Consider the following 17,330-nt stretch of genomic DNA (forward strand, 5'->3'; position numbering starts at 1 on the left):
TTTCCAACAATTGTTTACAGACAGATTATTTCACTTATAATTCACTGTATCACAATTCCAATGTGTCAGAAGTTCACATACACTAAGTTGACTGTGCCTTTAAAATTATGTCATGACTTTAGAAGCTTCTGATAGGCTAATTGACATAATTTGATTCAATTGGAGGTGTACCTGTGGATGTATTTCAAGGTCTACCTTCAAACTCAGTGCCTCTTTGCTTGACAACATGGGAAAATCAGAAGAAATCAGCCAAGACCTCAGAAACAAAAATGTAGACCTCCACAAGTCTGGTTCTTCCTTGGGAGCAATTTCCAGACGCCTGAAGGTACCACGTTGATCTGTACAAACAATAGTACACAAGTATAAACACCATGGGACCACACAGCCATCATACCGCTCAGGAAGGAGACGCGTTCTGTCTCCTAGAGATAAACGTACTTTGGTGCGAAAAGTGCAAATCAATCCCAGAACAAAAACAAAGGACCTTGTGAAAATGCTGGAGGAAACAAAAGTATCTATATCCACAGTAAAACGAATCCTATATTGACATAACCTGAAAGGCCGCTCAGCAAGGAAGAAGCCACTGCTCCAAAACCGCCATAAAAAACCCAGACTACGGTTTGCAACTGCACATGGGGACACAGATTGTACTTTTTGGAGAAATGTCCTCTGGTCTGATGAAACAAAAATAGAACTGTTTGGCCATAACGACCATCATTATGTTTCGAGAAAAAAGGGGGAGGCTTGCAAGCCGAAGAACACCATCCCAACTGTGAAGCACGGGGGTGGCAGCATCATGTTGTGGGGGTGCTTTGCTGCATGAGGGACTGTATATGGCATCATGAAGAAAGAACATTTTGTGGATATATTGAAGCAACATCTCAAGACATCAGTCAGGAAGTTAAAGCTTGGTCGCAAATGGGTCTTCCAAATGGACAATGACCCCAAGCATACTTCCAAAGTTGTGGCAAAATGGATTAAGGACAACAAAGTCAAGGTATTGGAGTGGCCATCACAAAGTCCTGACCTCAATCCTATAGAAAATTTGTGGGCAGAACTGAAAAAGTGTGCGTGAACAAGGAGGCCTACAAACCTGACTCAGTTACACCCGCTCTGTCAGGAGGAATGGGCCAAAATTCACCCAACTTATTGTGGGAAGCTTGTGGAAGGCTACCTGAAACGTTTAACCCAAGTTAAACAATTTAAAGGCAATACTACCAAATACTAATTGAGTGTATGTAAACTTCTGACCCACTGGGAATGTGATGAAATAAATAATAGTTGAAATAAATCATTCTCTGTACTATTATTCTGACATTTCACATTCTTAAAATTAAGTGGGGATCCTAACTGACCTAAGACATGGCATTTTGTACTAGGATTAAATGTCAGGAATTGTGAAAAACTGAGTTGAAATGTATTTGGCTAAGGTGTATGTAAACCTCAACTGTTTGTGTTGTAAAGTTTTTTTTGGGGTGGGGGGGGGTGTCACTTCTTGCCACTGTGCATAAGTTAATGAGCCAGGTCATAGGTTAGATTATGTTTGGTGTAAAGGTAGATTCAGTGAGATGACGAAGATGCACCCAGCTGTTTTTGGCCCATAGATACCTACGTTGTAGCAGCGTGAAGTGCACCCATGCCCATGCGCAGATACTCTGTGTGACTGTGTGAGAGCAAAATCCTGCTCACCTCAATGGGCGTGTCCCTCTGCTTAGTCGCCTGTCAGATCTTACAACACCTGGATTTTACGTATCAGCTAACGCTAACGCGTTTCCCTGCATGCATCAACCAATGGTTGAGTGGCACGTCATCGACTGTGCGGTCGGGCACCAGACTGCTATACCATATGATGTGATTAGCCAATACATATAACAGTATCTAGATCTGGCATGTGTCAGCAACGTCTGAGCAGAGGAACATGAGCGATATCTGAGGTGCTGCTCATGGCAACATCCTATCGCTGAGTCTACCTTGAAATTCAAGTCAATCTCTATGTGACCCGCCAGATCGAGAAGCTTGAAAACCCCAACTAGAAAAAAAGCCTGATTGAAAAACCCATTCAATTTTTGCCCAACATTTTGAGAAAAAAATCTAAAAACTAAAACTGAACATAATTCATGACAATTTCTTTTAGTTCGTTTTGGAGTCAAGGATAATAGTTTCAGTCTGGTTCCAGCTTTTCAAACGGGTTTGTTGATGATTTTATTTACAGTTTCCTAAATTGTTTATTCATCATTCGTTCTTGGTTTAGTCTTCAGGAACTGTAATAACCTCGGTGTGCATATGTATTATTGATCAGCGTTTGGGCTTGTGGAGGATTGTGTGAATAAGCAACATTTTGTGAGTTGCAGGTACGTGAGGTTTTCTGTGTTTCTGTGTTTATGAACATGCAACACGTAACTATAACACAGTTTGTAAGAAAGTTCCTAAAAAAATGCTTCTCTGTGACATCACAGGGTGGGATTATAGTACGTTTCTAGACACAAATCTCATAGTGTTTGACGATCACTATTTTTTAAACGTTTTAACGTTTGATTATGTCATCGGGTAGAACGTCTTAACTTTCATATGTTCTCCTACAACATGTATAAAAGCACAGTTTTCATATGTGTCGAGTATTATGCTGGAGATAATGCACATGAGGTTGAAAAGTGGTGGAATTTCCCTTTAATAAACATGGCCCTGGCTTTCTGCATTACACCACAATTTACCAGCAGACTGCTTCCTCATCTGTCTGAGTCGTACTGGAAGACTGCTCCTATACACCAGTCTAGTCTGTCTACCCCGTGGTCTGTGTGTGTGTGTGTGTAAAGCCTGTGCTTGGGGACAGTGACAGAGCGTTAGCGTCTGATTATGCTTAATTAAGCCTTAAATCTATCCTTAGACAATTAAAAGAGCCTTCTACACACATTACCACAGCAATCACACACCCGCACACACAATTTGCTCACACTGACATACACAAACACACTCACATAAACTCACACTCACATAAACTCACACTCACATAAACTCACACTCACACCCTCTCATTTTATTACATAAAGAATACATTAAAACAATTCAGCAATAAAAGGCGGGTCAGCAAATGACAGCGACCTCGTCCACGTTGGACCAATCAAATCATGGCAGAGTGATGCACTCCGAAGTCAAACTAATGTCAACCTTCCAACTTGCAAATTTTTCAGCATATGTTGAAAAGCCCCTTGTTATTTCTCTGCCTGCGCTTTGCATTTTAATCTTATTTGTTGTGTTTTGGAGAGCTCCCTGCTAAACTGTATGCATATACTCAGACTAGCAGACACAAACACACATACACACACACACAGTGTGCAAACACGCACACACACACACCATCTCTGCATACACTAGGCCTAGGACACAGTCAATCAATCACTATTACATTTCTCTCATTGTCCTTCATGCCCCGCAGTCTACTCCACTCAGTCAGTCACACACACACACACACACACACACACACACACACACCCCCTCAAAAACGCACAATGATTAAATAATGAAGTGCCTCCCTATTCAACCCTACTCCATAAGTTAAGAACGAAGTGACCATTCTCGCCTCATATCCATGTGTGTGAATGCATGCGTCTATGCTTGTTTGTGCAAGTGTGAGAGTGTGTGCGAGTGTGTACGTGCCTGTGTGTAGTGGATTCATAGTAGATTTGAGTGGCCGGCCGCTCTCGCTCTCTCTCTCTCGCTCTCTCTCTCCCTTCTCTCCCTTCTCTCACCCCCCTCTCCCCCCTCTCTCTTGCTCTACTCTCTCCTCTCTCTCCTCTCATCCGTCATTCTTTCTGAATGGGATTTGAACACAATAAACCTGTAGCCGACTGCAGGAATGGAGACGGAGTGTTCTGTCACACACACACGATTTATGGGCCCCAATTCCGCTGATCCACGCTCGGAACGCCACACTGATAAAGAGTGATTAATGGCCGTTACATCCCGCTCTATTCCCGCCTAAAGTAGATTAAATGCAGCTATAATTATTCCAGAAGAAATCCAGACCCAACACTTCCGCTACAGGATTTTTTTCATTTTTCATATTTAGAGGGGAGAGGAAAGGAAAGGAGGGAGTAAGAAGACCAGTGGAGGGAAGGAGGGAAGGAGGGATGGGAGAAGTGAGGGAGGTACTGTCGGTTGTTTTGTAAGTAAAGCTGGGATATATTTTCCTGTGATATTCTCCCTGCATCTTCAGGTAGGAATGGTGGACGCACGCATACACTTAAACACACTCCTCCACCATGGGATGCCACATGGGACTTGCAGAGGCATATGGTATCGTTTAGGCTTGGCAAACTTTACTGGCATGTTTAAGATGACTCGAGACATTAACATGCTATCAATCAGACAGCCAGCCGGTCGCCTCAGCCACACACACAGAGAAGGTGGCCTACTGTGTGTGTGTGAGTATGTGTGCGTACCTACGTACACACGTTCACGTGCATACATCTAGGGGTTAGGGTTGAGAATCAGTGGGGTTGGGGTTGAGAATCAGTGGGGTTGGGGTTGAGAATCAGTGGGGTTGGGGTTGAGAATCAGTGGGGTTGGGGTTGAGAATCAGTGGGGTTGGGGTTGAGAATCAGTAAGGTTGGGGTTGAGAATCAGTGGGGTTGGGGTTGAGAATCAGTGGGGTTGGGGTTGCTCTGAGTTAAAGGGTGGGGTTTGACTGAGAGGTAGGTTGGAGGTGGGGGAGGAGAGCGGAGGAGAGGAGAGGGGAGGAGAGCGGAGGACAGGAGAGGAGAGGGGAGGAAAGGAGAGCGGGGGGAGGGGATGGGAGGAGAGAAGAGGACGGGAGGAGAGGGTAGGAGAGGGTAGAAGAGGGGAGGAGAGCATAGAAGAGGAGAAGAGGGGAGGGGAGGAGAGCATGGGACGGGAGGAGAGGGAAGGAAAGGGGAGGAGAGCGGAGGAGAGGAGAGGAGAGGAGAGGAGAGGAGAGGAGAGGAGAGGAGAGAGAGAAGAAATAAAAGAGATAGATGGCTTCTCTGTGTCAGGGCTGTTATTTAGAGCTTGGCAGTAAAGCTGTCTTGGAATGAACAGATTTCAGTCTAATGAGCAGAAAGGAGCGCAGTTAAAGACACCAGGCAGTCTCAGCACTTCCTCTAAATGAAAGCAGCCTCTCCGCCAAACACACACACACACACACACACACACACACACACACACACACACACACACACACACAGGTTTATGCATATACTCATGAACTCATTAATGCATGAATGCACAAAACCCCACACATACCTGCATGATCACATGATCAATTCAACAGCAACAGAATGAGAGAGAGAGAAAAAGAAAATGAAAGAGAAAAAGAGAAAAAGAGAGATGGAGAGAAAGAGAGAGAAGAAAGAAAGATAGAGAGAAAGAGAGAGAGCAAACTAGAGACAGAAAGAAAGAGGAGAGAGAGAGAGAGAGAGAGGGGGAGAGAGAGAGAGAGAGAGTGAGAGAGAGAGAGTGAGAGAGAGAGAGAGAGAGAGAGAGAGAGAGAGAGGAAGGAGAGCGAATGCGAGAGAGAGCGAAAGCGAGAGAGAGAGAGTGAGAGAGAGAGAGAGGAAGGAGAGCGAAAGCGAGAGAGATCTGCAGATTTTGGGCTCTAGTTTGGAGCCTGTATAGTCTGTGGGCCTATCGTGTAGTCTTTGTGTGAGTCTGAAATTGTGTATAGTCTGTTCGCCAGATAGTCTTTAGGACCAAGTATAGTTGTACTCTGATAGTAATGTGTTGTATTGTAGTCTATTGTAGTGTTTGCATCAGTGGAGTTTTACCTGCATACAATTCAGGACCATAGACAGCTCCCACCATGGGGTTCAGCTTCCAGCCTATAGAAAACACACAGGGAGCAGTAGACTAACGTTAGCTTAGCATCCCATTCACTTAGACTGACGTTAGCTTAGCATCCCATTCACTTAGACTAACGGTAGCTTAGCATCCCATTCACTTAGACTGACGTTAGCTTAGCATCCCAAAACATTATATATTTTTTTAGCAGACGCTTTCTTTCTGTGTAGCATGGTGCGGTGGTGGGAGGAGTGAGGGATAATAAAAGACAAGAGGAGAGCCAGAGGAGAAGAGAAGTGTGGTGGTGTGGTCCAGTGACAGTGACGGATGGCGAGCCGTTCAGGCCTCATTCTCTCTGTCTGCACCACTCTAACCCTCCTACAATGGAGGGATGTAGGAGTGGGTGGAGGATGAGAGGAGTGCTGACATGTCTGGCTGATTCATTCCTGGCCTCGTCTCTCTCCTCCATCTCTAACTTCCTCTCTCTCTCGATTTCCCTCTCTCTCTCAGGGTGATCACAAAAAATAGACTGCTATTTCAGACATTTGTAAAGGTCCCGAGAACGTCGATATGTGCCTTCTTCGGCACTGACAAAAAAAAAGAGAAAAAAAGAAATTGCCCACCACTGGTCACGAAATCATGATGCACAAAGTCAGAAAGCACTGCTTAGACCACTACACCACCACAGTTCCCAATGTGCTAGCAAGTCGCGAGAATACCTGATGATATCTGATGGTAATAGTGCCTCGTTTTGTATTATTTTGTTTTAAGCCGTCCCCAAACCATAACCCTAACCACTCCAAATGAATATCTAAATTTAACCCTTTGAGTTGTGCCTGTTTTGACTCTGTAACCACGCGGAAATAATCCTGTAACCATGCGGAATTAATCCTGTAACCATGTGGAATTAATCCTGTAACCATGCAGAATTAATCCTGTAACCACGCGGAATAACCACGCGGAATTAATCCTGTAACCATGCGGAATTAATCCTGTAACCATGCGGAATTAATCCTGTAACCACGTGGAATTAATGCTGTAACCACGCGGAATTAATCCTGTAATCACGCGGAATTAATCCTGTAACCACGCGGAATTAATCCTGTAACCACGCGGAATTAATCCTGTAACCACGCGGAATTAATCCTGTAACCATGCGGAATTAATCCTGTAACCATGCGGAATTAATCCTGTAACCATGCGGAATTAATCCTGTAACCATGCGGAATTAATCCTGTAACCATGCGGAATTAATCCTGTAACCATGCGGAATTAATCCTGTAACCATGCGGAATTAATCCTGTAACCATGCGGAATTAATCCTGTAACCACGCGGAATTAATGCGTCAAAAATACGATCATCCATAATGCGTCGAATTTCAAAGGGAAACTATGAGATCTTGTTGCTCTCTCTCCCATCAACATGAATGAGTGTCAGAGAGAGAGAGCGAGACAAACCTTAAAACCCTTTCAGAATGAGCCCTGGCTTTTTATTTGCTCCATCCACTCATCCACTCATCCACTCACTCCTTCTCAACAAATTCACTTTTCTCCCCCTCCCAACACTCTATCTCCTCCTTCTCTCCTTATGGTCGAACCAATTCCCCTTTCCCTCTTTGTTCTTATTATATTAGGAGATTTTAAGAGATGGTCCCCGTATCATCTCCTAGCTGAGAGGCAAGTCATGCTTAAGGCCAGATGGAATCAGCAGAGGCAAAGTTTCCAAAAACCCTCCAGAAATGATTTCAAATGAAGAAAGTCTTGCAGAATTCAAATAAAAACCAACCAGCCTTCTTAAAAAGTATTAAATTATTAAATGATTATAATAATTAACAACCTGAGTTGCTGCAGTCATGGCCCTGATCATGGTTTAGTCATCATAGGGTTAGAGTCTGGGTCACTGAATATGTATTACATCATCAGCTTAGTAAATATAGTACATTTAGCCTCTGATCTGTCTAATCTGTCTGTATAAAGCACCAATGTCTGTCTGTCTGTGGCATTGAGATGGAAGGAGGAAAGGGCGGAGGAGGTGGAGAAAGAAGAAGTGGGTAGGAGGAAGTAGGGAGGGGGTAAAGGAAGAGGAGGGAAGGATGAAGGGGAATGTGTGAGAAGGAGAGGAAGAAAGAGGAGGATAAGGGAAGAGCTTACCGTTTGTGTAAGGGTTTGACACCTTTTTGTTTGTCATTACTCGTGCTGTTGCGTTGTTGACCTGTGTTCAGCGATAGAGATTAGACAGTTAGAGAACACACACACACACACACACACACACACACACACAAAGCACATTTGAGATCAGAATTTTGCAACACTTTCTTAGAAATTATATAAATTATATGTGTCCCACCGAAATAGTGTTAAACTAACACTTTTCAAGGTGTTCACAAACTAGCATCACTAGAATGTTAGTCCCTAACACCATGGGTGTTGCCAATTCCGACTTCAATGAACACTTTATAAGAGTTAATGCTGTTACACTCAATGTTTGGGAAAAACACGTGTAGTGTTAGAGTTATTATTTTTTTTTTTTTAAACCATATTTCCCAGCATGCCTTTCAAGTGACTGTGAGCGATACCCAACCATGACTGTATTTGTTAGTGATAGAGAAATGGTTGTTCTATTCAAAAACTTCCATTTTAAAAGCTGTCACCAAGTGATGGTCTAAGAGAATGTTTTTAAGCATTTTCTGACCATAAATGAGAGTCAGAATGTACTGGCTTATGGGTAACGGTAGACCTGCAAGTCACAGTTTGTTTGTGAAATGAACTTAATTGAGTAACAACAATACCAAGCAGTGTTGATTCCGCTGTGGTTAAAATAACACATAATTTATTCACCACATATGGAGTCAATTCATATCCCACTGGTGTCATCACTAGAATCATCACTCAGATATGACACTCACACTTTTTACCTTAAAGGAAAATTCCACCCAATATCTTTTGGTATTTGTTTCATTAGTCCATTGTTGACATAGCCCCAAAATGTTTCCCAAAATGCATCATATGGGGATGATTTCTATCAATTGAAAGTTACATATCTCGAAAACTTGATTTCTGACAAGCAAAACATTTTCGGACTATATTTTGGGACTAATGAAACAAAACACACACACACACACACACACAGACACACACACACACACACACACACACACACACACACACACACACACACACCAACTGCACATCAGAGCATCATTCTTGCAGGCTCATAATATAGTTACAAGCCTGGCTAGCAAACCATGCAGCAAGACATGGTTAGAATAATATATCACCAGCATCATATGAACCAAAAACCTAAGTTTAAATCCTCTTAGATGTCTGAGCTTTAGTCTTCTTCTAAAGGAACCATTTTCTGCAAACATCTCTATCAATCACTTAGGGGCCTCTCATTCTAAACAGAAATGTTAAAGTTAGTTTTTTTTTCTCTCTCTCTGAGGTTGCTGAGGGAAAAACAGCTCACCCTCTCGCCCTGTCCCTGGCAGCACCGAGTTGAGTTTAGCATGTTTTCCTAGCTTGCCTTGTTAGCGTTTCCCTTTGCTGCTAATTAGTGCTAATGGCTTTCATTTCCAATGGGCCAGCAGAGGTCATTTACCTTGAGGCTACGCTAGGTTATGCTAACGCTACCGTAGCCCGTGTCTGATTTGATGTATGGGCCCAGGTATTGTTTATACATTACATAGATTATCTTAATGGGGGCAGAAGGACGGCGGATGTGAAAAAACACCCTGAGAGAGGGGGAGAGAAAGAGAGAGATATATAGAGACTAGGTAAGTAAGTGAGAGAGAGAGAGAAAGAGACAGAGAGAGAGAGAGAGAGAGAGAGAGAGACAGACAGAGAGAGCGAGAGAGAAAGAGCGAGCGAGAGAGAGAGAGAGAGAGAGAGAAATAACATCTATATTTTTTGCCCTGGGGTGTGTAATATAAGCAGGGGTGTTTTGGATAAACAAGCGGGATTTAAAGCAACGTTGGCAGCACTTTGATACCCAGAGATTGAGTTAATTTAAACATGAGCCGGAGATGGAGAGAGAGCATGTGTACGTGAGAACAGCAAGAGAGAGGACTTCAAACTGGCGCATACATCAACCTCAAGTTTGTAGGGATCTGAGTGTTCTGCTCTGCTCCTTCAGTATCAAACACATTCTGATCTAATACACATGCCCCTGGTAAACATACACACACACATGCATGCAGAAGAGACATGTAAAGACGCACAACACGTGCGCACACACACGCACACTTACGGCTCAGAGTTCAGCATTCAGCATGCAGCGATCAAGGTGCAGCAGGCAGAGGGAGAGAAGGATGGTGGAGGAGGAGAGAAGAGGGGGTGGTAGGCAAGCACCGTCAGGCAGAGGGAGAGAGAGAACAGGGGAGGGAGGAAGGGGTGAGTACAGGGAAAAGAAGGCACCTCTATTTTGCGTCCCTCTACGATTGTACCATTTAGTTTCTCCCGTGCACGGTCCGCATCTGCACTCGTTTCAAATGTTACAAACCCAAAACCCTGAGATCACCAGGAACGCAGAGAAAAGGGAGAGAGTGGGGAGATAGAGAGAGGGAAAGAGAGAGCGGAAGAAGAGGGAAAAAAGCAGGATGATTAAAGAGAGAGAAAAGAAAGAAGAAAGAACACATGGCACAAGGTAAGTATCAGGAAGAGAAAGGGAGGTATTCAGCAGAAGAGAGATATGTGAGCAGGTTAGTGAAATTTGAGAAACACACGGTCAAGTTGTGCTGAAGAGGAGAAGCATGAAAAATAACTAGCACATCATTCAGAAACACAACCTGATACACTCCAGCTCCCAACACTCCAACTATATGTGTGTGTATGTATGTGTGCGTACACACGTTTGTTTACCAGGTGATGCACATTCACTTTTCAACAGTCTTGTGTGTATGTGTGTGTTAGTGTGAGAGAGATCTCTATTCCAGAGGTTTCTGACAGTAGTCGTCCTTAGAAACATTTTGTTAAGGATCAGTTGGACATACTGTCATTTAATTAGTGGAGGGAGCGAAAGCCTGCTGACACACACACACACACACTTACACACACACACACACACACACACACACACACACACACACACACACACACACACACACACACACACACACACACCCAGTGTGGCGCTATAGGAGAGGGGACAGGTGCTACACACTGGGCCTCACACAGCTTGTACAGGAGGCCCAGCTCACTCAGGGAGCCTTGAGAATACTACACAGCAAATTCTCTAGTGTACATTCTCCAATGTAAAAAAATACATCATTTTACATTCAAAGTGTTGAGTCTGTGGACCCATACAGTCATTGGAACAGTGTTAAATTAACATAAGGCTTAGCGTAAAGCTTTATTCAAATATTTCCCTGAGTTCAAGTAGATTGTAGTTGTACCACCCATGACTGTATTTGTTAGTGACAAAGAGATAGGCTTCGCGGGAAGTCGTTTTTGGGTGCAGATTTTCATTTTATTTTGTGGGGGCTGAAAAAGTGTTTGTCTGTGCTACTGCTGGTTATATTGGTTCCTGCTAGTTATATTGGTCCCTGCTAATACAGGATTAGTGAAGACCCAGTTCACAACTTTTGAGAGAATTAAAAAAAAATATATATTAATATTTGTTATTATTACGATATTTTTCGGCAGCTATGGACAGAGACATGATTGTTGATTCAGCTCCGAAGCCTGCTTTGAAATAACTAAATAGGTACTTTGAAGCAGTGTGCCGATGCTTGTATCACTTTATCAGAAGCACATGATCAATGTTTTGTCGAACAACCACCTGATTGGTTTGGTATTGGTTTCGGTAAAAGAGCCAAAAAAGCTACCCTGCATAGCTTGTGCGACATCATCTATAATAATTTGGCTGTTCTAAATTATTTTGACCAGCAGGTGCCACTACTGTACAACGTGTTGATCAAAGCCTTGCGTAATTAGCCTTTTTTCAACACAATTGGCTGGAAATACTCAATGCTTCAGGAAGCTTAAGTTCTCCATCACTAGCAAACATGTTATCATAAAAAAACAGACTTATTTGACACAATATCATACGGATTTCATAATGTCTTATTTTGAGAACCTAGTTCTACCCTAATACATGGGCTTGAAACCATACACAAAACCACACCCAACATTATCATATTTCCCTGCTCTATTGCACTTTGATTTTTTTTTTTTTTTCGATATACAGTGGGGAGAACAAGAATTTGATACATTGATGATTTTGCAGGTTTTCCTACTTACAAAGCATATAGAGGTCTGTCATTTTTATCATAGGTAGACTTCAACTGTGAGAGACGGAATCTAAAACAAAAATCCAGAAAATCACATTGTATGATTTTTAAGTAAATAATTAGCATTTTATTGCATGACATAAGTATTTGATACATCAGAAAAGCAGAACTTAATATTTGGTACAGAAACCTTTGTTTGCAATTACAGAGATCATACGTTTCCTGTAGTTCTTGACCAGGGTTGCACACACTGCAGCAGGGATTTTGGCCCACTCCTCCATACAGACCTTCTCCAGATCCTTCAGGTTTCGGGGCTGTCGCTGGGCAATATAGACTTTCAGCTCCCTCCAAAGATTTTCTATTGGGTTCAGGTCTGGAGACTGGCTAGGCCACTCCAGGACCTTGAGATGCTTCTTACGGAGCCACTCCTTAGTTGCCCTGGCTGTGTGTTTTGGGTCGTTGTCATGTTGGAAGACCCAGCCACGACCCATCTTCAATGCTCTTACTGAGGGAAGGAGGTTGTTGGCCAAGATCTCGCGATACATGGCCCCATCCATCCTCCCCTCAATACGGTGCAGTCGTCCTGTCCCCTTTGCACAAAAGCATCCCCAAAGAATGATGTTTCCACCTCCATGCTTCACGGTTGTGATGGTGTTCTTGGGATTGTACTCATCCTTCTTCTTCCTCCAAACACGGCGAGTGGAGTTTAGACCAAAAAGCTATATTTTTTGTCTCATCAGACCACATGACCTTCTCCCATTCCTCCTCTGGACCATCCAGATGGTCATTGGCAAACTTCAGACGGGCCTGGACATGCGCTGGCTTGAGCAGGGGGACCATGCGTGTGCTGCAGGATTTTAATCCATGACGGCGTAGTGTGTTACTAATGGTTTTCTTTGAGACTGTGGTCCCAGCTCTCTTCAGGTCATTGACCAGGTCCTGCCGTGTAGTTCTGGGCTGATCCCTCACCTTCCTCATGATCATTGATGCCCCACGAAGAGAGATCTTGCATGGAGCCCCAGACCGAGGGTGATTGACCGTCATCTTGAATTTCTTCCATTTTCTAATAATTGCACCAACAGTTGTTGCCTTCTCATCAAGCTGCTTGCCTATTGTCCTGTAGCCTATCCCAGCTTTGCGCAGGTCTACAATTTTATCCCTGATGTCCTTACACAGCTCTCTGGTCTTGGCCATTGTGGAGGGGTTGGAGTCTGTTTGATTGAGTGTGTGGACAGGTGTCTTTTATACAGGTAACAAGTTCAAACAAGTGCAGTTAATACAGGTGACGAGTGGAGAACAAGGGGCTTCTTAAAGAAAAACTAACAGATCTGTGAGAGCCGGAATTCTTACTGGTTGGTAGGTGATCAAATACTTATGCCATGCAATAAAATGCAAATTAATTATTTAAAAATTATACAATGTGATTTTCTGGATTTTTGTTTTAGATTCCGTCTCTCACAGTTGAAGTGTACCTATGATAAAAATTATAGACCTCTACATGCTTTGTAAGTAGGAAAATCTACAAAATCGGCAGTGTATCAAATACTTGTTCTCCCCACTGTATATGATTGTGTGTGTACATTAATTGATTAACCTTGTGCAGCACAATGATAAATAACATACATTTTTCTAAACTAATTCAATCAGTTAGTTCGATTTTTTTGCACTCGTTACTGAAATGTTTGTTCCAGTGTAAATGCCTTAGCTAGTCTCCGCACAATGTTCCTAACCCTGTAATTTATTCTGAATGCAGATTGTAGCCAAATACAAATTCCAACTGTTGGATAGCCTAACTTTGGTTGGATTCCAATAGGAGTTACACATCACTTTATAAACCAGCATAATGGGTTGTAAAATTCAACATTCCCAGATTTTATAGAACTCCTGGTTGGATGTTTCCTGGAAGTGGAACCAGTATTATGGAAAATTTCAGAATTTTATGAACTGGGGATCAATTAAGTACCTATTGCTATATGTACAAAGGATGACCTTACAGGGTACCACTACAGCGCCAAGTGTTTGTTCCCCTTTAGGAACAAATCTAAACCCATTTTTACTTGAGCGTAATACAATTGCTTGAAAGTAATGGTTTACAGGCCACATCAGGTCTGTAAGTCAAATTATGGTGGCTTTTTTAAAACAATTTACTCGAAAGGCAAGGCACTCTGGGAAATATTTGAATAATTCTTTACACTAAGCAATAAGTTGATTTAACACTGTGTTGATTTAACACTCTCAGTGTAATTTTGTAAAAAACTAAATTACACTGGAGAATTTGCTGTGTAGGCCTCATCCTGAAGATCACTCAGGAGGCCCAGCTCAGTAAGGGGGCCATGAGAGCCCTAGGCCTGACGGTGCAGCCCATGTGCAGCACACACACACACACACACACGTTGCAGCGGGGAGTTATGGTGGGAGCTAGGAGAGTTAACTGGGTCTGGGTATGAGAGCCATTAGATATGGCTGGTAAACAGCATGTTGGACAAGACAAGCCCCCAGCCCTCCAAGTCCTTTTAGCCTATGTCTATATCCCAAATAGCACCTTAATACCTATTTAGTGCACTACTTTTGACCAGTACCCATAGCACTAGAGAAATTGGGTGTCATTTGGGACATAGCCTATACACCCTACACATCCTGTGCTGGTAGGGCCATGTAATTAATTGCCTTGGTAGATAATGTGTGTGAACCGGGCGCTTCCCACTGCGGTGTGATCCTGTATAGGGGATCCCAGCCTATACTGCCTGATGCAAATAACACACAACTAATACATTGAAAGTGGGATTTGATGGCAAAATTAATCATTTTCACATTTTGTGCATGCTGCAAGTTCACCCTCTCTCTGAGTCTACTGTTTGTTTTTGTTTTTTATCACGCACAAGTAATTAGCTTACATGAAGAGAGAGAGAGGAGTGGGCATTCTTCAAAGAGTGAAAACATATTGAATGCAAATTGAGAGAGCTTCTTATGGAAATAGAATGTTTATTCATGCTAAGCTGTGTTAATTTCATGGTGAGCAGAAGGAGAGGATTGTGGGTAGTGGAATAATACAACCTGTGTTTGCCATGGATATCTTAGATTCTTCTTCTAGAATGAGATAAATAATCAGGAACTGTTTTTCGGTTCCTTTGGGGAAAAGCGTGTTACGTAATTATCCTTCTACCTAGATGGTGCAGAAAATACAGAGTTTTTTTGAGGTTTGCAAATGTTAAAAAAAAGAAAAAAAAGAAAGACCTGTCTAAATGTACTTTCTGACAAATCTTGTTTGAGAAGTGAGTATTACTGTACCATGGAGTGGTAAGGAGGTGAGTTGGGACATTCATACTGCTCAGTAAGTCAGGATTAACACTGTCAGCATGAAGCTTACTGGACAAGCTGCATGTATGGAAACCAGGCAAGTGTCAGTATTGAGCTAAATGGCAGCGTGGTACTGTATGTCACAATGTATGGCAGGAGGGTACAATAGGGAACGTTGCCTGAAGGCAGAGGAGCCAAAGAAAAGCCAAGTAATTATTACACTGAGGAGGTAGGGACCTGGGGAGAGAGGGATGAAGAGAAGGAGAGAGAGCGAGAGAGGGAGAGAGAGAGAAATTAAGTGACACTAGTTACGGCACACTTACCTTGGAACCTCGCTCGTTAAAAATTATTTCCACGTCTAAAATCTTCCCAAATTGCTGCAGAGAGAGAGAGGGGGGAGGAAGAGTATGAGAAAAGGGTAGAGGGGAGAAAGAGACAGGAGAGTGAAAGAGAGAGAGAGAGAGAGGGGGGAGGAAGAGACAGGAGAGAGAAAGAGAGATGGGAGGAAGAGACAGGAGAGAGAAAGAGAGAGAGACAGGGGATGAAGAGACAGGAGAGAGAAAGAGAGAGGGGAGGAAGAGACAGGAGAGAGAAAGAGAGAGGGGAGGAAGAGACAGGAGAGAGGGGAGGAAGAGACAGGAGAGAGAAAGAGAGAGGGGAGGAAGACAGGAGAGATAAAGAGACAGGGGAGGAAGAGACAGCAGAGAGAGAGAGGGGGAGGAAGAGTATGAGAAAAGGGTAGAGGGGAGAAAGAGACAGGAGAGTGAAAGAGAGAGAGAGAGAGAGGGGGGAGGAAGAGACAGGAGAGAGAAAGAGAGATGGGAGGAAGAGACAGGAGAGAGAAGGAGAGAGAGACAGGGGATGAAGAGACAGGAGAGAGAAAGAGAGAGGGGAGGAAGAGACAGGAGAGAGAAAGAGAGAGGGGAAGAAGAGAAAGAGAGAGGGGAGGAAGACAGGAGAGAGAAAGAGAGAGGGGAGGAAGACAGGAGAGAGAAAGAGAGAGGGGAGGAAGAGACATGAAAGAGAAAGAGAGAGGGGAGGAAGAGACAGGAGAGAGAAAGAGAGAGGGGAGGAAGAGACAGGAGAAAGAAAGAGAGAGGGGAGGAAGAGACAGGAGAGAGAAAGAAATAGAGAGAGAGGGGTGGGCATTAAAAAGGGTAGAGGGGAGAAAGAGATGAGAGAGAGAGAGAGAGAGAGAGAGAGAGAGAGAGAGAGATGGAGAGGGAGAGGGAAAGAGTATTAGAAAAGGTTAGAGGGGAGAAAGAGACAGGAGAGAGAGAGAGAGAGAGAGAGAGAGAGAGAGAGAGAGAGAGAGAGAGAGAGAGAGAGAGAGAGAGAGAGAGAGAGGGAGGGAGGGGAAGAGTATGAGAAAAGGGTAGAGAGGAGAAAGAGACAGGAGAGAGAGAGAGAGAGAGAGAGAGAGAGAGAGGGAGGGGAAGAGTATGAGAAAAGGGTAGAGGGGAGAAAGAGACAGGAGAGAGAAAGAGAGAGAAGAGAAAATCATTAGAACATGTCACATTTGGCAGGAGTTTCGACCGGTTGGTTGCAGCATTGGCACGCTCCGTTACACAGTGAACCCAAACCTAATAAAAAGCACACAGCACCATACACCTCGAACACTGCTAAAACTAGACTGCAAAGGTCAAACACTCATCCCCCTGAATTAACAAACTCCTTTCATCTACTAACAATGAGATTAATAAAAAAGCCATTCACTTTTAAATGCCTATGTTTCTTTCCCTCTCTCTCTTAATAAAAAATACACTTATTGTTCTGCGTCACGGCTATGGCTAGAAAGGCAATGTAATGTGAGCTGTAGCGTTAATGAGCATTGGTGTGTAAATCTGCATACTATAGCAAAGCTCTCAGCACGCACCAGTGGTCTTAATGACAGTCATCATCTTGTTTTCTTTCTACTGCCTCTCTCTGTGTTCCCTCCTGATAAAAAGCTATATGAACCCATTTTTAGAGGCCACAAGAACCCTTTCCCAATTAAAAAAAGAGAGAGATGGA

General features: G+C 43.3%; 1 protein-coding gene across 24 annotated transcripts in view; it reads right to left on the reverse strand.

Moving 5' to 3' along the window:
- The window catches only part of LOC110502777 (RNA binding protein fox-1 homolog 3), a 756,098-nt gene that overhangs the window by 29,730 nt on the left and 709,038 nt on the right, over positions 1–17,330 (reverse strand). For 15 of the 24 annotated variants that reach the window (XM_090217308.1, XM_036960469.2, XM_090217296.1 and 12 more), the window contains 4 exons: positions 15,641–15,694; positions 10,207–10,299; positions 7,945–8,005; positions 5,781–5,834 (listed from right to left, as the gene is read on the reverse strand). In XM_090217308.1, coding sequence (XP_090073434.1) covers positions 5,781–5,834; positions 7,945–8,005; positions 10,207–10,299; positions 15,641–15,694 — 262 coding nt within the window. Of the gene's footprint in view, positions 1–5,780; positions 5,835–7,944; positions 8,006–10,039; positions 10,300–15,640; positions 15,695–17,330 lie in introns of all 24 variants that reach the window. The other 9 variants (XM_090217305.1, XM_090217304.1, XM_090217310.1 and 6 more) reach the window with 2 other exon arrangements.

The sequence above is a fragment of the Oncorhynchus mykiss genome, chromosome 23, assembly GCF_057628025.1.
Source record: "Oncorhynchus mykiss isolate SJ-2025 chromosome 23, ASM5762802v1, whole genome shotgun sequence".
In the NCBI taxonomy this organism is placed as follows: Eukaryota; Metazoa; Chordata; class Actinopteri; order Salmoniformes; family Salmonidae; genus Oncorhynchus; species Oncorhynchus mykiss.